This window comes from Canis aureus, chromosome 1, assembly GCF_053574225.1.
Source record: "Canis aureus isolate CA01 chromosome 1, VMU_Caureus_v.1.0, whole genome shotgun sequence".
Lineage (NCBI taxonomy): Eukaryota > Metazoa > Chordata > Mammalia > Carnivora > Canidae > Canis > Canis aureus.
This window is the reverse complement of record NC_135611.1, coordinates 98,592,487-98,614,725: the sequence shown is the minus strand read 5'-3', so window position 1 is coordinate 98,614,725 and position 22,239 is coordinate 98,592,487. Positions and strand designations below refer to the sequence as shown.

At 41.1% G+C, this 22,239-nt stretch overlaps 1 protein-coding gene across 8 annotated transcripts in view; it reads left to right on the top strand.

Moving 5' to 3' along the window:
- Nucleotides 1–8,170: 8,170 nt before the first annotated feature.
- Nucleotides 8,171–22,239, top strand: part of ZNF169 (zinc finger protein 169) — a 45,666-nt gene continuing 31,597 nt past the window's right edge. For 4 of the 8 annotated variants that reach the window (XM_077910904.1, XM_077910898.1, XM_077910892.1 and 1 more), the window contains exons 1-3: nucleotides 8,188–8,294; nucleotides 15,026–15,144; nucleotides 20,244–20,314. In XM_077910904.1, the coding sequence (XP_077767030.1) occupies nucleotides 20,282–20,314 (33 nt within the window). In that variant the 5' untranslated portion in view covers nucleotides 8,188–8,294; nucleotides 15,026–15,144; nucleotides 20,244–20,281. Of the gene's footprint in view, nucleotides 8,295–8,790; nucleotides 8,888–15,025; nucleotides 15,145–16,034; nucleotides 16,120–20,243; nucleotides 20,315–22,239 lie in introns of those variants that run through there. The other 4 variants (XM_077910887.1, XM_077910890.1, XM_077910886.1 and 1 more) reach the window with 4 other exon arrangements.

Sequence of the window (22,239 nt, the reverse complement as noted above, 5' to 3'; positions counted from 1 at the left end):
GCCTCTGAATCAACAGGCAGAGAAAGGAATTGCTATGCTGGCTGGGCTGATTGATTTTGATGACCTAGAGAAGCTGAACCACTACTCCACCGTGGAGATAAGAAAGAGTATGTCTGAAACAGAGGAGATTCCTTGGGGTGTCTTAGCATTGCTATGCTCTGTGATTAAGGTCAATGGAAAAATACAACAATGCAAGATAGGCAGGACTGCTGCTGGCTCAAGCCCTTCAGGAATGAAGGTTTGGATCACCCCACCGGGCAAAGAACTATGACCAGCTAAGATGTTCGCTGAGGGCAAAGGGAATATGGAATCAGTAGTGGACAGAGGTAGTTAGCAATACCAGCTACAACCATGTGAGCAGTTACGGAAATGAAGACTATAATTACCATGAATATTTCTTCCTTATTTTGTCATGAACACATGTGTGTTCTGTGCATGTATATACATAATACAGCATACTTTGCTTTATCACTCTCTTACCCTTTTATCATGTAATGTAAGCTGCATTGACTTTACATTATAGCATTTAAATATTGTTTTGTTTACACTATAGTATTTAAGTTATAGGATATAGCATATATATATATACACATATATATATTTAAGTTAAGGAGAAGAGTGAACATTATTTAAGGTCTTTGCATCATCTTCTTGAAAAAGTGTTAGTGTCTTCATTTGTATGCAGGATAATTGTATATTTGGGGGAAGTATGGCCATATCATTCCATACTTATGCATGCCTGAGATATAAATTTTCTAAATATTGTCATTTTGATAACCCAAAGCTGTTTTGCTACCTCTGGGCTCTTGTCCTCTCCAAGTTATACAGTGAAACCCATGGAAAATAGGAAGAAATTCAGTATTTGTTCCTCCCTCACAATCCTCACTTCCTCCATTCCTCCTGAACTATAGTTCTCTTCACCATATGGTCCGCCTATGTTCCTACTATCACCAAAATGACCACTCTTCCTTGGACCATAGTTATAAGGCTGCTAGTTATAATAACCAAAATCATTGTAATTTCCACTGCATAATTTCTTCCTACATCATCGAAACCACATCCTGGTTCCCACAGCCTATATCTCTACCACCATATCCTCATTTTTCTCCTTCATAACCATGCTGCCTCCAAAAATGCCACCTCCAAATCCTCTTCCATACCCATTATAGCCATCCCCAAGTCCACATCTTCTTCCATGCCCATCAAAACCTCCCCCAAACTTACCTCCTGATCCACTGCTTCTGCATTAATCATTCAAGGCAAAATACCTTCATCTGCCACTCCTAGAACTTTTGACTCCCTGCATTTCTTGTCTACACAAAGCCTTTCTTATTTCTGACTACAGATGGTATGGTATTTTCACAGTACAATTTTATCCATAGGGTCATGATCATCAAAAGTAATAAAACCAATGCCTCTCTTCTTTCCAGACTGCCTACCAGTAATGATCTCAAGTGGTATCAACCTTTCTATACACATTTCATAATCTCTAAGGTGGTGTTCCTTAATATCTTCTTTAATTCCATCACAAGTAGCTTCCTTGTAGTTACATGAGTGCCAGGTCTTCCAGATTCTCTTGCTACAGTACACTTTGACTCAACTGCTCTCCCATCAATTGAATGACATCTTGCAGCCATGACAGCACCAACCTCTGCCGTGTATGAAAGTTACAAAATGCAATACTCTAGCTCTTGCTTGCAGGATTCCTTATTGTCACACAGTCTGTAAATTTTCCCCATGGCTTGTAGTAGTTCTTCAAACTTTCTTCTGTGGTTTCAATACTTAAGTTCCAGAATGTCCCTTCTCTTTCCCCATAACAGACTCAGTCACTTCAGCTGGACTTCAGCCCAGAGCAATGAGAGAGAACTCTGCCCATGAGCATGCTTGTCCTGGTGCTACTGTATTGGCCTCCTTTTCTTGTCTCTACTTTGGTGTAATTCATACAAAAACCTTCCATACTACAAGGTAGTTTTCAAAATCATTTATACTCCATCATATAGTATCTTTGATTTCTCTTTTTACATTTGTTTTGTGATCTAGCTTAACTTCCCACAAACAACTATTTTCTCAAGCATTTCAAACCAATTTGAAATCATTCTCACTTTTCTTCTCTCTTTCTACTTCCCCCTTCCTAATTGCTTTACTGACTTTCCCTTTAGTTCCGTTCAGCAGATTTGCACCATCATCACACTGATTATTATAGTTTTATATTGAAATGCTACTAATACAGGAAGTTAAGCTTTATTGTTTATCACCATTGTATTTGTAAATATAGTAATCCAGATAAATATTAGAATTACTTTGTGGGGTTGAAAAGTATGCAGATGTTATTTTAATTGGATCTTATTAAACGTACAGCTCACTTTGTGGAGACCATGAATTTAGGCTTCTTTAAAATTTTATTTTTATTTATGTGTAATTTTGCATACGTAATTCATGCAAAAATGAAAGCGACTTTTAGGATCCCTGGGTGGCTCAGTTGGTTTAAGCGTCTGCCTTCAGTTCAGGTCATGATCCTGGAGTCCAGGGATCAAGCCCCATGTTGGGCTCCCTGCTCAGTGGGGAGTCTGATTCTCTCTTTCCCTCTGTCCCTCCCCTTGCTTATTCTCTCTCCCTCTCAAATAAATAAAATCTTTTAAAAAATGAAAGCAACTTTTAAGATTTCTGAGACATATGTTTTCTCTCCCCAAATTTAATATAACAATTATGTCTATCAAGCATTCAAGCCTAATTTTGCCCCACTATTGAGGCAAAACCCTTTTGAGTACTTTCCTCCATGCCCATGTGAATTATGAAGGTTTTTCAGTCTGAGGGGAACAGGCACTATTCCTGGACTATGTGAGCTCACAGTATTTCCTCCTAATCCTGTCCAGGGGTTCTTTCCTAAGGGTTGCACAAGTGTGACTTGCTCAGCACTCAGCTGATACTTGAAGAGGGAGAGCCTCCACTTGGGTTTCCCTTCTCTGGCTTATGACCTGAAATTTCTCTCCATCCAGGGAAGTTCAAGTGCTTATGTGATTTATTACTTATTCATTTCTCAAGGTCACTGCTCTTCATTGTCTTATATCAACCATCTTCAAACCTATCTCCTCATATATTTTGTCCTTTTAAAATTTATTATAGGCAGGAGGCTAAATCTGGTTCCTATTACTTCATTTTGATCCAAAGTTAATAGGAAGTAATTTGAAAACATTTGTCAAACTCCTAGAAAAAGAATGTGTGTTTCTTTATAAACACCTTGATATTTCTGAGCTCTCTGTTCTGTTACAACTAATCAATGATTTTTGTATAAAAATAACTTTAAGGGACACCTGGTGGCTTAGCAGTTAAGCATCTGCCTTTGGCTCAGGGCTTGATCCCAGGGTCTGGGGTCAAGTCTCACATCGGACTCCTTGCAGGGAGCCTGCTTCTCCCTCTGCCTGTGTCTCTGCCTCTCTCTCTGTCTCTCTGCTTCTCATGAATAAATATATAAAATCTTTTAAAAAATAATTTTAATTATTATAGCTTTAAGTGTTTTCACATTTACTTTGTAAATATTGAATAAAAGGAAACCTGGTTTAGAATAGAGTCAGAAGGACAGCAGGGAGCACTCTCACACCCTCCCACATTACCACTCATGGGCGTTGGCAGACCCAACAGGAAGAGATGTATCTTGTAAATGGACTCCTTTACTAATCCAGCAGGAGGAAGGAAGGTTTCTTCTTTCTCTGCCACAGCTCAGCCAATGAGAAGTCACTACACTGCCAGCTCCCTATTTATTCCAATGGACTTTTAGTTTACAACAATCCCTCCCAAATTCTCCTTTCCTCTATAAAAGGACCTTTCTCTCCTTTGATTTCTGGATTCACTGATGGTTTGCCACAGCTTGCGTGTCCTGGGTTGCAATCCTTTGCTATTCCCAAATAAACCTATATTTTGCTGGTAAAATAACTGACAGTTTTATTTCTAAGTTTAGCATTACTTTTGATCAGAGGTGAGATTCAGCAATGACCCTCAATCACTCCAAGGCTAGTGAGCAAACAGGTGCTGGTGCCCACACAGCCAACTGGGCTTACTGGGTCCTGCTGACCATTTAGTTTGAGTTTAAATTTTTTCCTGGGTTTTGAGCTCTGCTCTGTGTTCTGGCTCTCTGGGCTTTATTCAGGCTCAGTTGTAAGGTTTTGTTGTACCTATTAAGCCTCCAGTCTGATCCCTTTTGGGAACTGGGCTGTCCTTACTGGAACCATGCTGGCCTTTGGTCTGATTCCTTTTGGAGCCAGACTGTTCCTGTTGAAACTGTGTTGTTTCAGGATTTTTCTTTATACTCTAGATAAAAACCTCTAAGAAATGGGATCTCAGTACTTTGAGGGTACCCACTCACCCCCACAAACATTGGGACTCCAGCTGCTTTTATTTTTAAAAAGACTATGATCCTTCCTCATGTGCACCGACTTAACCCAAAAGTAATTTATTTTACCTTTTTTATTTGAGGATAGCTGACACACTCTGTTATATTGGTTTCAGGTGTACAACATAGTGATATGAAAAGTTTATACAAAAAAAAGAAAAAAGTTTACACATTATGCTATATTCACCTTAAGTGTAGCTACCATCTGTCACCATACATCACTATCACAATATTATTGACTATATTCCTTATGCTGTGTCTTTTATTCCCATGATTTATTCATTCCATAAATGGAAGTCTATATGTCCCACTCTCCTTCACCCATTTTGCCCATCACTTCACCTTCTTCCTTTCTGGCAACCAACAATTTCTTCTCTGTATTTATAGTTCTGATCCTGCTTTTTGTTTATTCATTTGTTTTTGTTTTTTTTTAAAGATTCCACATATGAATGAAATCATATGGCATTTGTCTTTCTCGGTCTAATTTATTTCACTTAGCATAATACTCTTTAGATCCATCCATGTAGTTGTGAATGGCATGATCTTATTTCTGGCTGTGTAATATTCCATTGTATGTATGTATGTACGTATGTACCATATCTTCCTCATCCATTTGTCTATTGATGGGCTCTTAGGTTGCTTCCATAACTTGGCTATTGCTGATAATGCTGCAATAAATATAGAGGTGGATGTATCTTTTCAAGTTAGTGTTTTAATTTTCATTGGGTAAATACCCAATAGTGGAATTATTGGATCTTATAGTATTTCTATTTTTATTTTTTTTTTGTGGAACCTCTATACTGTTTTCCACTGTGGCTGTACCAGGTTATACTCCCACCGAGAGTGGATGAGGGCTCCTTTTTCTCCACATCCTCGCCAACGCTTGTTATTTCTTGTCATTTTGGTGTTAGCCATTCTGACAGATGTGAGGTGATATCTCATTATGGTTTTGACTGACATTTCCCTTATGATTAGTGATGTTGAGCATCTTTTTGTGTGTCTTTTGGCTATATTTATATTTCTTTGGAAAAATATCTATTCAGGACATTTATTTGTTTATTAATATTTATTAAATTGGATTGTTTGGTTTTTTGGTGTTGAATCATACAAGCATTTTTTTTTACATATTTTGGATATTAACTCATTATTGGATATATAATTTGCAAATATCTTCTCACATTCAGTAGGTTACCTTTTTGTTTTGTTAATGGCTTCCATCACTAGACGAAACCTTTTTATTTTGATATAACCCCAATAGTTTATTTTGGCTTTTGTTTTCCTTGCCTTGGGAGACATGTCTAGAAAGTACAGATTTCCCAGAATGGAAGCAGACGGCACCTGACCACATAGATTTCCCACGATGTCTGGACCAGGCCAGGATACCTTCTCACTGTTGTTTCTTCTCTCTTTTGTAGGAAGACAATGCCCCTTTCTGCTTTATCCAGTCCTTGTGAAAGAGGGAAACCTCTTCTTTGTGTCTTTTTAAAACGGCCTCATTATGATCCCAGGACAAGTTAATTTTCACTTGCTTTCTTCAAAGGGTTAGAAGATTCAGAATTCACAAAAGCCTTCTTTCTCCTGAACTGTTAACTGACTTTGGATTCTTATCCAAATTCATGGTCTCTGAATTGGCAGGCTTATAAGCTGTATCATCAATAGCAGATTTGATTCCAAACAGTTCTTTTGAGATAACAACACTGTTTTAGAATGTCTTTGAGTTGTGCTGGTTTTGCAAAAAGTTCATCAGCTGTTGTTTCATATTTATATCTGCATGGTATCTTCCCAAATGTACTTGGTTAATTCTTTCCGTTTGCTCCTGCGCTATCCATGAATCAACTTTTGTGGTTGCTTCTGGCAGAAACTTCCAGGAGGTATACATGACCCCACATTTGCCTTTGTGAGAACCACTCTTCTCTAAGTTGGAATAAATGCCGATAGATATATCAGTTGGCTACTTTTAGACCTAGATTCCTGGTTTAGAACCATTATGAATTGTTATCTTACTTCTGTTGTGTATAATTAAGTTTCATATCTTGTTGCCTGTGAAACCTAAAACAAACAAACAAACAAATTTGATGTACTCAAAAAAGCAATGCAGGCTCAGCCCTTCAAGGTGAGCTTCAACACTTACGATCTTGAGAAGATATGGACTTCAGGTTAGAGTACCTGAGAGTTCTCCCTCCTAAGCTTTCTTGTTACTCAAATGTGGCCTTAAGTGGTCTCCAACTGCTATGCATTTTCCCTCTGATGTAGGCCATGACGACCAGGAAACATTTTTCCTGGCAGAAAGGGACAAAACCACTAAACACAAAAAACCTGACTCTTGATCAGCAGTGCTTTTGAAGAAAGATCTTGATCAAAAGAGGCAAAGGTGGGGCACCTGGGTGGCTCAGGAGTTGAGAAGCTCCCTTTGGCTCAGGGCGTGATCCTGAGGTTCTGAGATCGAGTCCCGCACCTGGCTTCCAGTAGGGAGCCTGTGGCTCCCTCTGCCTATGTCTCTGCCTCTGTTTCTCATGGATAAATAATCTTTAAAAGAGGGGGGAACGTGAAAATAAAAGGAAATCTCATTTAGAATAGAGAAAAAAAAAAAAAAAGAATGGAGCCAAGAGGCTGGCAGGGGGAGCTCTCAATTCTTAGCTCTCATGGACAATTGGAGATCCAATATGAAGAGATAAACATTGAGATACTTCTTTACTACTCCAGGAGGAGTTAGTTTTCCTCCCCTCCCCTGCCCCCTGTAGCATCTGTGCCAGTAAGAGATGATCACAGCTCAGCCAATGAGAGAAGGTGACAGCCCAGCCAATGAGAAGCCGCTACGCTTCCGGCTCCTGATTTTCTCCAATGGACTTTTACTTTACAACAGCCCCTCCCAGCCTCCTCTCTTCCATAAAAGAACTTCCTCTACTTTGCTCCTGGACTTAATGGTTTTCCCAAAACCTGCTTGTCTGGTATTGCAATTCTCTATTTCTCAGTGAACCCGTTTTTGCTGGTAAAATAGCAGTTTTATTTATGGGCTTGAGCCCATTGTGGGACTTGAACTCACAAGTCAAGATCAAGATCTGAGCTGAAGTCAAAGAGTCTTACTTAACCGAGACACCCAAATGCCTCTGGCAGTTTTATTCTTTTTTTTTTTTTTAAGGAATGAATTTATTCATTTGTTTTAATTAATTGATAAATTAATTTAATTAATCAATTAATTAATTAAATTTGAGAGCGCACGCATGGGTGCGCAGGAGCCAGGGGTAGGGGCAGCGGGAGAGGGAGAGGCAGACCCCCTACCCAGCTTGGGGCTCCATCCCAGGACCTCAGGATCATGACCTGAACTGAAGGCAGATGCTTAATCGCCCCTGGCAGTTTTATTTTTAAAGTTAGAATTTTTATTCCATTTTTGTTCTAATTACTATTTTTTATGATCCAGTATCTTCTTTGAAAGAGAACAATGCCAGTATCTTTGGCATTTTTTAGAAGTGCTCTCATTTTTACTGTAATTTAAATGTAAACACGGTGGTGAATCTCTGCAGGATGGACAAGTACACAGTCATGTAACTATTTTATTATTCAGCAAAAAATACAAGGGCCCTAGAAATCAATAAGATTTTCCAGTCACGTGAACCACCCTTCTCTTGTAGGGGAAAGTCAGGTTGACCTGACCTGCCTGATGACTTCCCCACGTCTGCGAAAGCCCAGGAGACTACGCGAGTCCCGGAGTGGAGGGGTCCGGGCGAGCGCTGCCCGCAGCCACCGCCTGGGGTCGCCCGCGGCGCGGTGCAGTCGGGAGGCGACGGCGCAGGCGCGCTGCGCACTGAGGCACTGTGGGTAATGACGACCCGCGCCCAGGGCGCTGCGGGTAGCGCCGCCCCCCCGGCCGCCGGCGTCGCTTAGGCGGGGGAGCGCTGGGGCTCTGAGGGTGAGCTCGTCAGCCGCGGCCGCGGCCCGGGGAGGCGGGGGCTCGGGGTTCTCGGCGGGGTCGCAGCGGTCCGCCTGGGAGGGGCGGTGGGCGGCCTCCCCGCGGGCGGGGGCGGGGGTGGGGGTGGGGGCTGCCCGGGCGACCTGCTTGGGGGCGCGGGGCGGTGGAGCCCGTGCGCCCGGACGTGGGGGAAGGTCGGCCCGGGGCAGCCTGGAGACGCTCGGGCCCGCGTGGCCTCGGGCCGGCGGGGTCCCTGGTCGCGGCCCCCCAGGCCCCGCCGCTGGCCGCCCCCGCCGCTGGCCGCCCCCGCATCGCCCGGCGCGGGGGCCGCGGAGGCTAAGACCCCGCACCGAGGTCATGTTTGAATTTCGTTGTGAAAGTGAAAGGAGGCGTAGGCGCGTGCAGGGTGCCAGAGTGCCCGGGTGCCCGCCGTCCTGGAGCCGGCGTCGCGCGCGTCCTCCGACCGCCAGCGCGTCCCGGGGGAGCTGCGGGCCGGCACCCGGTGCGGCGGCGGTGCGGCGGCGGGCTGGGCGGTGCGTGGGCGCGGAGCCGCAGGGGGCAGGCCGGCTTCAGTCGCGAGCTTCCAGCGTCTCGTAGGTGCCCTCCGCCGTGTTCGCAGGGCTTGGGCAGCGAGGGCAGGACCAATACGGGAACAGTGCTGTTTCGGGGACGGTGGTGTTGTGTTGGCCGCATTGGGATTTCCGCGGCCGCCCTGGGGACCGCGCGGGGAGCGGGGGTGAATGGTGCGGTAAGGACTGCCGAGGCTCTACCTCACCTCCAGAGTTGATAAAAAAAATTTAAAAGAGGTGCTCTATTTTAAAAGATTATCTCATACATTTAATGCTGATTTAAACATTGATTTTCTCCTGATCCTTGGTCGCCTCCCCTAATGTTACTAACAGGAACCAGGCCGTCCAGTGTTTGCAGTCTGCATATCCCGCCCTTTGTTTATTCATTTTTTTAAAAAAGATATTCCCTTACTTTTTTTTTTTAAGATTTAATTTATTTATTCATGAGCGACACAGAGAAAGGCAGAGGGAGAAGCAGGCTCCGTGCAGGGAGCCCGACGTGGGACTCCATCCCCGGTCCCCAGGATCGGGCCCCGGGCTGCAGGCGGCGCTAAACCGCTGCGCCACCCGGGGCTGCCCATATCCCCGCCCTTTAAAGTTTCTCCTACTTTCCTTATTTTGGGGGATGTGGAGGGAGATGGGGTTATTACATTTAAAATTTATTGTGAAAATTTTACAAACACAGCCCAAAGTAGCAAGAATATTGAAAGATCGTGTCTCTACCCCTCACTCAGCTTCAGCATTTGTCAACGTTCTCTTTTTTTTTTCCCTTTTGGTTTTCTCTGCTCAAGTGTTTTGCAGCAAATCCCGCACATCATTTTACCTGTGAATACTTCAGTATGCATCTCTTATGAATAAGGAATTTTTAAAAATGTTTATTAAAATTTGTATTAAAGTATAATAAACATAGAATGTTATATTTGTGTACAGCATATTGACTCAGCAATTTTCTACACGACTAGATGCTTACCTTGATAAGTATAGTTACTGTCACTATACAATGTTATTGCAGTATTATTGGCTATATTCCGTATGCTGTACTTTTCATCTCTGTGACTTATTTTATAACTGGAAGTTTGCACCTCTTAATCCCCTTTATCTATTTTGCCTATACCCCCACCCCCACCATTTTGTTCTCTGTATCTTTGAGTCTGTTTTAGGTTTGTTCATTTGTTTTGTTTGTACATTGGTTCATCTATCAGTGGACCCTCAGGTTGCTTCCATATCTTGGCTGCTGTAGATAATGCTGTAATAAACAGGAGTGCGTGTATCTTTTTGAATTAGCATTTTCATTTTCTTTGGGTAAATACCCAGTAGTGAAATTACTGGATCATATGGTAGTTCTATTTTTAAGTTCTCTAGGAAGTTCTTTTTTTCACGTAGACAAGTCTTTTTAACACTAGCCATTCTGACAGGTGTGAGGTGGTATTTCATTGTAGCTTTGATTTGCATTTCCTTGATGAGTGATGTTGAGCATCTTTTCAAGTGTCTGTTGGCCCTCTGGATGTTGTTTTTGGAAAAACGTCTATTCAGATCCTCTGCCAATTGGAAATTTTTTTTTTTTTTTTTTTGGTGTTGAGTTGTGTAAATTCTTATGTATTTTGGATTATTACCCACTTATTAGATATATCATTTGCAAATATCATCTCCCATTTAGTAGAGGTTGTCTTTGTTTTGTTGATCGTTTTTTACTATACAAAAGCTTTTTTATGTTGATGTGGTCAGAATAGTTTATCATTACTTTTGTTTTTCTTGCCTGAAGAGGCATATTTAGTAAAATGTTGCAACAGCTGATGTCAGAGAAATTACTGCCTCTGTTTTCTTTTTTTTTTTTTTTTTTTGCCTCTGTTTTCTTGTAGGAATTTTATAATTTCAGGTTTCACATTTAGGTATTTATTTATTTTTAAAGATTTTATGTATTTATTCATGAAAGAAACAGAGGCAGAGACATAGAGGGAGAAGCAGGCTCTTCACAGTGAGCCTGATGACATTTAGGTGTTTAATCCATTTTGAGGGTTTTTCTCTTTTTAAAATTCCAAGACAGTTAACATCAGTGTTACATTAGTTTCAGATGTACAATATAGTGATTCAGTAATTCTATACATTACTTAGAGCTCATCAGGATAAGTGTATAATGAATCATTTTCACCTATTTCACCCATCTTCCCCTCCCCTTCTTCTCTAGTAATCATCACTTTGTTCTCTATAGTTGAGTCTGTTTTTTTGTCTTTTTCCTCCCTTTGTTCACTTGTTTCTTAAATTCCACATATGAGTGAAATCATTTTGTATTTGTCTTTTTCTGACTGGCTTATTTCACTTAGCATTATACCCTCTAGATCCATTCATGTTGTTATGAGATTTCATTCTTTTTTTTTTTTAATGTCTGATAATTCCATTTTTTTCTGTGTGTGTGTATCAAATCTTCTTTATCCATTCTTCTGTCATTGGATAATTAGTTTGCTTCCATATTTCTGCTATTGTAAATAATGCTGCAGTAAACAGGGGTACATATATCAGTTCAAATTAATGTTTTCATATTCTTTGGGTAAATACCTAGTAGTGAAATTACTGCATCATGTGGTAGTTCTATTTTTTTTTTTTTTTTTTGAGGGACCTCCACACTGTTCCACGGTGGCCACACCATTTGCATTCCCACCAACAGTGGAACCCTGCTTGAGGGTTCATTTTTCACCACATCCTTTTTAACACTTGTTTCCTGTATTTTTTATTTTAGCCATTCTGACAGGTGTAAGGTGGTATTTTGTTGTGGTTTTGATTTACATTTCCCTGATGATTAATGATGATGAACATCTTTTCATGCATCTCTTGGCCATCTGTCTTCTTTGGAGAAATGTGTTCTGCCTATTTGTAATTGGTTTATTTGGGGGCTTTCTGGTGTTGAATTGTACAAGTTCTTCATATATTTTGGATATTAACCCTTTATTGCCTGTATCACTTGCCAATATACCCATCCAGGATGTGTTTTAGGTTTGTTGATTGTTTCCTTTGCTGTGCAGAAGCTTTTTATTTTGATGTAGTCCTAATAGTTTATTTTTGCTTTTGTTTCTCTTGCCTTAAGAGACATATCTAGAAAAACGTTGCTGTAGCTGATATCAGAGAAATTACTACATGTGCTCTTACCGGATTTTTCGGTTTCAAGTCCCACAGTTAAATTCTTAATCAATTTTGAGTTTATTTTTGTGTATGATGTAAGAAAGAGATCCTGTTACATTCTTCCACATGGAGCTGCCCACTTTTCCCAACACCATTTGTTGAAGAGACTTTTTCCCATTGCATATTCTTTCCTGCTTTGTTGAAGATTAATTGACATTCTAATAATGGGTTTATTTCTGGGTGTTCTTTTCTGTTCTACTGACCGATGTATGTGTCTATTTTTTGTGCCAGTACAATGCTGTTTTGATTACTACAGCTTTGTAATATATCTTGAAATCTAGAATTGTGATACCTCCATTTTTGTTCTTTCCTAAGATTGCTTTAGCTATTTGTAGCTTTTTTGTGGTTCCATACAAATTTTAGGATTTCTTGTTCTAGATCTGTGAAAAAGGCTAATGATGTTTTCATAGGGATTGTATTTAATGTGTAGATTGCTTTGGTAGTATGGAGATTTTAACAATAATTATTCTGATCCATGAGCATGGGATATCTTTCCATTTATGTCATTTTCAATTTCTTTCATCAGTGTTTTATAGTTTTCAGATATAGGTTTTTTACCTCCTTGGTTTAGTTTTTTCCTGATTTTATTATTTTTCAGGCAATCATAAATAGGATTGTTTTCTTACTTTCTCTTTCTGCTACTTTTAGTGTGTAGAAATGCAACAGATTTCTGTATATTTACTTTATTTCCTGTGACCATACTGGACTCATTTATCAGTACTAGTAGTTTGTGTATGTGTGTGTGTAGTTTGGCTTTTGTTTTGTGGTTTTTTTGTTTGTGTGTGTGTGTGGAGTCTTTAGGGTTTTCTGTATATAAGTTTCATGTCATCTGCAAGCAGTGCAAGTTTTACATCTTTTTTACCAGTTAGGATGCCTGTTATTTCTTGTCTAATTGGATTGCTATGGCTAGGACTTCCAGTATCATATTGAATAAAAGTGGTGAGAATGGATATCCTTGTCTTGTTTTTGATCTTGGGGGAAAAGCTTTTAGTTTTTCACCATAAGTATAATGTTGGCTGTGGCCTTATTATGCTGATGTATGTTCCTTATAAACCTGCATTGGTGAAGGTTTTTATCATGAATGGATGTCGTTCTTTGTCAAATGTTTTTTTCCTTTTTGCATCTGCTGAAATGATTATATGGTTTTTGTGCTTTCTCTCATTGATGTGATATATTACATTGGTTGGTTTGTGGATACTGAACCACCCTTGCAGCCCAGGAATAAATCCCACTTAATTGTTGTAAATGATTTTTGTAATGTATTGTTGGGTTTGGTTCACTAATATTTTTTGAGAATTTTTGCATCTATGTTCATTAGAGATGCTGGTCTGTATTTCTTTTTTCTTTTTTTTTCTCTTTCTTTTTGTGGTGTCTTTATCTGTTTTTGGTATCAGGGTAGTGTTGGCCTCATAAATGAATTTAGAAGTTTCCTTCTTCTATTTTTTGGAATAGTTTGAGAAGAGTATTTATTCTCTTTTAAATGTTTGGTAGAATTCACTTGTGAAGCTGTCTGGTCCTGGACTTTCGTTGGTTGGGAGGTTTACCAGTGATTCAGTTTCACTGCTGGTTAAATGAATAAGATGCTGGTTTCATTGATCTGTTCTATTGGATTTTGTAACTTCTATTCCATTTACTTCTGCTCTAATATTTATTATTTCTTTCCTTCTACTGGCTTTGGGTGTTTTTTTTTTTTTTTTTTTTAGCTTCTTTAGGTGTAAGGTTAGGTTGTTTGAGATTTTTCTTCTTAGAGGTAGGCCTGTATTGCTATATACTTCTCTTTTGGAAGAGCTTTTGGTGCATCTCAGAGATGTTGGACTGATATGTTTTCATTTTTATTTGTCGCCATGTACTTTATTTTTTTCTTAAAAAATTTTAAAGCCTATTTTTTAAAAAAGATTTTATTTATTTATTCATGAGAGACTCAGAGAGAGAGGCAGATACACAGGCAGAGAGAGAAGCAACCTCCATGCAGGAAGCCCGGTGCAGGATTTGATCCCAGGACTCCGGGATCATGTCCTGAGCCAAAAGCAGACACTCAACTGCTAAGCCACCCAGGCGTCCCATTGCCATGTACTTTTTGATTTCTTCTTTGATTTCTTAGTTCACCCATTCATTAGTAGCATGTTATTTAACTTCCATGTATTTGTGCTCTTTCCAGATTTTTTTCTTGTGGTTGATTTCTATTTTCTTAGTGTGTGGTCAGAAAAGATGCATGGTATGATTTTGATCTTATTGAATTTGAGACTTGTTTTGTATCCTAACATGTGATCTCTTCTGGAGACTGTTCCATATGCACTTGAAAAGAATGCATATTTGTTTTAGGATGGAATGTTGTGGATAATTCTGTTAGATCCATCTGGCCCAATATGTCAGTCAAAGCTAATGATTCCTTGTTGACTTTCTGTTTGGACAATCTATTCATGTAAGTGGGGTGTTAATTAAGTTCCCTTACTATTATTTTATTACTATTAATTTTCTCCTTTATGTTTATTAGTAGCTGTTTTTTGTATTTGGGTCTTCCCATGTTGGGTCACAAATATTTACAATTGTTACATCTTTTGTTGGATTGTTCCCTTTATGATTATGTAGTGTCCTTCTTTGTATCTTGATTTTGTCTGTTTTATAGTCTGTTTTGTCCTAATATATATATGTTTATATATATATATATATTGCCACCTTGGCTCTCTTATCACTTCCATTTGTGTGATAAGTGCTTCTCCATCCCTTTTTTTTTTTTTTTTTAAGATTTTATTTATTTGACAGAAAGAGAAAAGGAGAGGGAAGCAGGGAGGGAGGCAGGCATAAGCAGGGGGAACAGCAGGCAAAGGGAGATGAAGAAGCAGGCTTTCTGCTGAATAGGGAGCCCAAGGCGGGGCTCCATCCTAGGACCCTGAGATCACGATCTGAGTCAAAGGCCAACACTTAACCAACTGAGCCACCCAGGCGCCCCTCCATCCCTTAACTTTCAATGTGTGTGTGTGTCATTAGGTATGAAATGAAGCTCTTGTGGACAACATGTAGATGGGTCTTGTTTTTTATCCATAATGCCATCCTGTGTCTTTTGATTGGTGTATTAGTCGATCTACATTCAAGGTGATCATTGTCAGGTATGTATTTATTGCCATTTTGTTACTTCTTTCATGGTTGTTTTTGTGGTTCTTGTCTGTTCCTTTTTTCTTTTTGTCTCTTAGTTTGCTGGCTTTCTTTAGCAACATACTTCACTTTCTCTTTGTTTTTTGCTTATCTGTTACTGGCTTTTGATTTGTTATTATTAGATTTATAAATCTCATGTATATAGCAGTTTATGTTAAGTTGATGGTCGCTTAAGTTTGAACCTGTTCTTTATTCCTCTCCCTACCATGTTTTAGGAATATATATCATATTTTACACTCCTTTATTTTGTGAATCCTTTGATGTTTTTTAAAGATTATAGTTTTATTTATTTGAAAGTGAGAGTATGCAAGAGGGAAAGGGACAAGCAAACTCTGTACTATGTGCAGAGTCTGACATGGGGCCTGATGTCTTGACCCTGAGATCAGGACCTGAGCTGAAATCAACAGTTGGACACTCAACTGACTGAGCCACCCAGGAGCTCCTCCCTTGACTGATTTTTATAAATATACCTAGTTTTACTGCTTTTGTGCTTCCTACTTTTTTTACTCCTTCTTATGGTCTTTTGTTTCCACTGATAAAGTCCCGTTTAATGTTTCTTGGAGGGCTGGTTTAGTGGTCATGAATTTTCTGTAACTTGTTTGTCTGTTAAACTCTTTATTGGTCTTTCTATTCTGAATGATAGCCTTCCCAGACAGAGTATTCTCCGTTGCAGATTTTTTCCTTTTAGCACTTTGAATATTTTATGCCACATTCTCTGGCCTGCATAGTTTCTGCTGAAAAATCAGCTGATGGCCTTATGGGGTTTCCTTATTTGTAACTGTTTTCTTTTCTCTTGTTGCTTTTAAATTTCTCTCACTGCCTTTTGCCATTTTAATTACTATAGGTCTTGGTGTGGACCTCCTTGGGTTTATTTTGTGGGAGACTCTATGCCTCCTGCATCTGGATTTCTCTTTCCTCCCCTAGATACAGTAAGTTCTCAGCCATTTTTTTCTTCAAATAAATTTTCTGCCTCCTATAATCTCTCTCTCTTCTCTCTCTCTCCTTCTGGGATCCCTATAATACAAATGTTACTACTCTTGATAGTGTCTCTTTGTTTCCTAAGTCTGTTTTCATTTTTTGTTGTTTTTTCTCTTTCTTGTTCAGCTTGATTACTTTCCATTTCTCTGTCCTCCAGGTCACTGATCCATTCTTTTGCTTCCTCTAGTCTACTGTTTATTCCTTCTGATGTATTTTTAATTTCAGTTATTAAGTTTTTCATCTGTGATTAGTTTTCTTTTATGTTTTTTATCTCTTTGTCAGGGGGTCTCATTGAGGTCCTCCACTCTTTTCTCAAGTCCAGTGAGTATCCTTATGACCATTGTTTTAAATTCTCTACCAGGCATATTATCGCCATTTCATTTAGCTCTTTTGCTGTGATTTTGTTCTGCTCTTTCATGTGGGACATACTTCTCTCATTTTGTCTAACTGTTTTTGTGTGTTAGGAAAGTCAGCTATGTCTCCTACTCTTGAAAGTCATGGCCTTTTTTTAAAAAAAATTTTATTAGAGAGCACAGGATGGTGGGGAAGGGCCAGGAGGAGGAGAACCAGACTGCCCACTGAGCAAGGAGCCTGCTGTGGGACTCGATTCCAGGACCCCAAGATCATGACCTGAGCTGAAGGCAGACGCTTAATGGACTGAGCCACCCAGAGGCCCCTGAAAGTCATGGCCTTATGGAGAATAGGTTTAGTGGTGTCCTGCTGTGTCTCCTGTTCACCAGAACCTGGCACTTCAGGGCTCTCCTGTGTGTTGCATGCACCCTGCTACCGTGGCAGAGCCGCTCTTACCTTTAGATTAGTCATCTGCGGTGGCTCTCTTTGCCTGTTGAAGGCAGGGTTTGGTTCCTGTGTTGTTGGTCAGCCAGTCTGGGCTGCCTTGGGCTTAGTTGAGTCAGACCAGGTGTGTGCCAGAGCTGTGGTAGCACCAAACTGCAGGGTGCCTCTCTGTGTTGTCCCCTGAGAAGCTTTTGTTGGTGGATGGGCCCTGCAATGTGACCAGTTGTCTTACTCCAGCCCTCTGTTGGGGCCGCAGTGGGACTTGTGTGGTTATCTTTCTTTCTCTCTGGGGCAGGAGTCACTGTGGAGGGGAAGCTTGCTCAGTCCCAGGCTTGTGGCACCAGTTTGGATGGGCTCTGCCAAGAGTGTATTGGAGGGGACAAATTCGCAGGGGAATGTGGATATAGGCCCTAAGGTCTCAGCAAGGATTATGCAGGTCCATTGAGGGAAGGGACCTGGAGCTGCTTTAGAAGACTGCTGCCTCACTTCGGGGAGCATGGTGCACAGGGCCAGCAGGAGGGACCAGCATCCCCTGGGCCTGAGGTCAATTGGGTTGGAGGGGATGGATCCTCAGAAGAGTGCAGGGTCAGGCATGGACTGTTAGCAAGGGTTGTGTGGGGCTGTTCTGGGAGAGCTGCAGCAAGGCCCGGCCTGGGGACAGGGGTGGACAGGTCTGCAGGAGAACACGGTGGGATGGTGCTTTTAGCACATTAGGTGGCTCGTGTTCATGCTGTGCTGGTTCCTGCAGATGCTCATGTGCCTAGGCTGGGGGGTGAGGAAGGAAATGGTTCTAGCCAGCTCCTTTTTCCTGGAGAAGCCCCCAGAGATCCCTGCCCCTCCAGCACCTGCATGAGATTAGTAAACAGATGTCCCTCCCTTATCTCAGGCATTTCTCATAAAGGTGTTTCCATGCTGTATCTCCGAAGGGCCATTTGTTGTGCTATCTCTTTAAGGACAGGGACTCAGTTTCCTATCACCCTCGGCTCTTCCAGAGCGGAGCCCACGGTTTTTAAAGTTCCAGGTATTAAGCTCCACAGGTTGATTGTAAGAACTTGAGAAATTAGGCTCCTCTGGCTTTCAAAGCCCAATGTTACCGGGACTGGTTTTCCCTAGAGGGTCCCCCATGCTTGGGGTGCAGAGTGTGGGGCTCTGTTTTCCTCTCCTCTCTGTGTATCTCTGTGTATATGTGTCCCTCCCTCCCACAGACCATCCCGCTGGTCTGTTTAGCGCCTGTCTGTGCCTCCAGCCTTCCTATGCTGTTGGATGTGGCCCGTTCTCTACATGTATTTGTTCTGCCGGTCCTTGGATCCTTTTCTGGGTTATTTGCACTGATGTAGGTGTTATCTAGTTGTGTCTGTGGTACGAATGGAGCTTAGGACCCTCCTATTCCTCCATCTTCCCCAGAACTCTTGACTATTACATTTCCCTTTTGCCAACACTGTGCTCTTTTTCATCACTGCAGCTTTATAGTTAGTTGTGGAATCTGGTCACGTTAGGCTCCTGACTTTGTTCTTCAGTATTGTGTTGGCTCTTTGGGGTCTTCGGCTTCTCATATAAACTTTAGAACGGGTTTGTTGATACCTCAAGATAATTTGCTAGGATTCTGATGGAGATTTCACTGGATATATGGAGCAAGTTGGCCTGTCAACAGCATCCTATCTCCCTATCCATAACACAGACCATCTCTCCATTTATTTAGGTATTCTTTGATTTCTTTCAGAAATTTTGTGGTTTTCCTCATAGAGATTTTGTACAAATTTGTTTTAGATCTAAGTATTTTATTTTCTGGGTGCTAATATAAATGTTGTAGTGTTTTGAATTTAAAATCCCGTTTGTTCTTGGCTGGAACGTAGGAAAGCAATCGATTTTTGTATAATAACCTTGTATCCTGAAGCCTTGCTACGCTCACTTGTTAGTAGTGCCAGAAATCTTTGGTATTTTCTAAATAGTCAATCAGGTCATCTGCAGACAAAGATATTATTGTGTTTCTTCTTTCCCATCTGTGAATCTTATTTTGTATTGACTCGTACTTGCAGTGTGATGCTCATAGGAGAGGCGAGAGGGAACATCCTTGCTTTGTTCTTGACCTTCAGGGACAGCAGCTACTTTCTCAGCACCCAGCAGGGTATGAGTGGTGGCTTTTCCACTCTTTCTTTAAGCACAACCACAGTTATCTGCAGAGGCTGTCAGCACAGCCTGTTCTTAACTTGAGCCTGACAAAATTAGTATCACTTCTTTACTGTTCTCTAACATCTAGCCAGTGTTCATATTTCCTGGATTGCTCAAAACTGCTAACATGGTCTCCACATGTTGCATTTGGTTGCTGGGTCTCTAAAGTCCCCTTTTATTCCATCAGAGTTCTCTCTTTTCATGTTGTTAACTTGTTGAAAGCTTCACATTTTAAATAGATTACACGTATGTCAATTCGCCCCTCAGTATTTCAGCACCATTTCTTAGTAACAGCTTGTTTTTCCCATGTGCAGAGTATCATGATCACAGCTCCCAGTGTTCACAGTGGTTCTCTAATACCCGGTTCATCCTGAACTATCCTCTGTAACCCCCCAAATGCTTTCTAGTTCATTTGTGCAAACTAGGACCTGGCCAAAGCAAATAATCGTAACCGAAGAATGGTTATCTAATCTTTGCATTCAGGAAAGTCTCTCCTCTTAATAATTTCTTCATGACACTGGCTTGTTGAAGCCCTGGGCCATGTGCTGACTTCTTGTTTCTTAAATTTCAAATCACATTTAAAATCTTGGGAACTCAATCTTGGATATATAAATGGGGGTGGAGGGGCAGCCAGATGTTGGCACCAACCCTTCTTCATGTCCCTGTCCTGGCCCCCCCTCCTTCCTCCCAATCTGCATTCTTTGGAGACCTGTAGCACTCTTTCTGGTTGGGTTTCCTGCAACTTGCCCTTTGGCTTTAGGGCAGATGTGGGTGGGGAATTTCTTTTTTCCCTCTGATGGGTGACTGTCTCTCACCATGAGTGCTCTCCTGTGCTTACTCTGAGGCCCTGTCCTTAATAGAGTCTCCACAGTGAGAAAAGTCTCATCTACCTGCAGGGGTCTGGGCTTTAATTCCTAACTTGAGATTGGAACTGAGTTTACTGCTGATCTGACTCTGGGGGCCCTTTTTAAAAATAGGACACTGGTTACAAATGGGCAGCTCTGATGCCCCCTGCAACCTGCCTGCCTTATCTGTGCTCCCCCGCTGAGCTGGGAGGCTAGTGGAAGGGTACTTCTCCAGAGCGCCCCTTCACCTCTGTTCTTTTCCTCAGCTCTGCCATCTAGGAACGGCACTCAGCTGACCAGGAATATGGCCCCAGGGCTCCTGACAACCAGGGATGAGGTGAGTCCTGAAATTTTTTCTTAGTTCTTGGCAGGATGGACTGATTGCCTTTCTTGGTCCTGGGACTGCCCTGATGGTGTTAGGTCCTATCTAGCCGTGATTTTGGGGGTGTGGCCCATCTTGCCTGGAACCATTTCTCAGATTCCTCTGCCCTATTCATGACTCAGGCATTCACCGAGTAGCAAACCATAATCACAGTTAAGATACAGATACTTACTGGGCACGTAAGCATGGACATACATGCTTACATGCCCAGTGATTCCCAAGGCCTAAAAAAGTGAAGGAAGACTTTTAGGAGACAGCTCTCTTCCGAGCTGTCTGAGCTGCCCCTGATGGACTTGGCAGGTTGAAGAACTTCCAGTGGGAGTATGACAGGAAGTCTACTGTGTCTCAGAAACCGGGTGACTGGCAGGCCGTCCCTCTTCATTTAGAAAGCTTTGAGCAGCCAGTGGCCTTTAGTCACATTAGTTTTCTGTGTGGTGGTGAGGGTGTTGACCTGTTGTCTGTCTGCTTGTGACTCAGGATACATTTAGTTTGGCCAGTCTTGTGTTTTATATATATGTACACACACACACACACATAAATTGTGTGTGTGTGTGTATTTTTTTAAGATTTTATTTTACTCGAGAGAGAGACCAAGAGAGAACACAGAGGGAAAGGAAGAAGCAAACTCCCCCCTGAGCAGGGAGCCCAATGCAGGGCTCAATCCCAGGACCTAAGATCATGATCTAAGCCAAAGGTGGATGCTTAAGTGACTGAGCAACCGAGGCGCCCCCTGTAGTTTATATTAAATGAGTTTTCCACACTTAAAAATTGGAAGATTATGTCTGAAAGTGTAGATTGCCAACTTCTCTGAGAATAGGTCACCACTCTCCAGAGTCCACTCTCTTGGCAGATGACAAATAGCTGAAGCCAAACAGTGTCTCCACAGTGTGGTTGTACTCACTTTCACTCCCAGACCCCAAGGCTGAGGAGACTGCTTCACTCATTCCTTTCCTGTCTCCTGAAGGCTTTGCCTTCACCTGCTCTGAGCCTGGACAGCCAAATCACCAGAATCTGGAAAGCTAGGCTGAGGATTGTGGGCCTGAACTTGGAGCAAGCTGGATTTTGAGGATTTTGCCATGTCAAAATCAAGGATTAGGAAATAAATAGTATAGTTGATCCTTGAACAATATGGGTTTGAATTGTGTGGGTCCATTTATATGTGGATTTTTTTCAGTACATACAGGACAGCACTTTAAGTGTATTTTCTCTTATGAATTTCTTAATAATACCTTTTTCTCTAGTTTATTGTAAAAATACAGTATATAATACACGTAACATAAAATATATGTTTATTCATTGTATCAGTGAGGCTTCTGGTTAATCATAGGCTATTGGTTAAGTTTTTGGGGAGTCAAAAATTATACGCAGATTTGTGACTGTATGGTGGATCGGCACCCCTGTAGCCCCGTGTTACAGATCAACTGTAACTGAGTGAATATATATCCTAAAGGAAAGATTTTTCTAACCTGTAAGATTAGGCAACAGGTGAACTTGACATAATTGGATAAAATTAACATTTACTAATCACCTAAATAGAGAGCAGGTGGGCTATCTTGTGTTGATTATATCAGTTACACAAAAATAGTGTCAATTGGATTCAGTTTTTCATTGCCTGTCATATCAAATATAGAATTTTTTTGCAAGAAGATCTGAACTTGATCTTAGTACTGGGTTTGTATGGTGGATATTTGTATGTTACTGTACAAATTAAAATTGATTGGTTATCAGAATCATTAAGAGCTGTATGTCCCTCAGTTGTCAAATATTTTATACCTTTGAGGGAAAATGTTTATGTAGTATATTTAATTCAGCGTGTTACTTAAAGTAAGAGAAAACTTTTGTATGTTTTACTTTACCATTTATGATGTTAATAGAGAAGC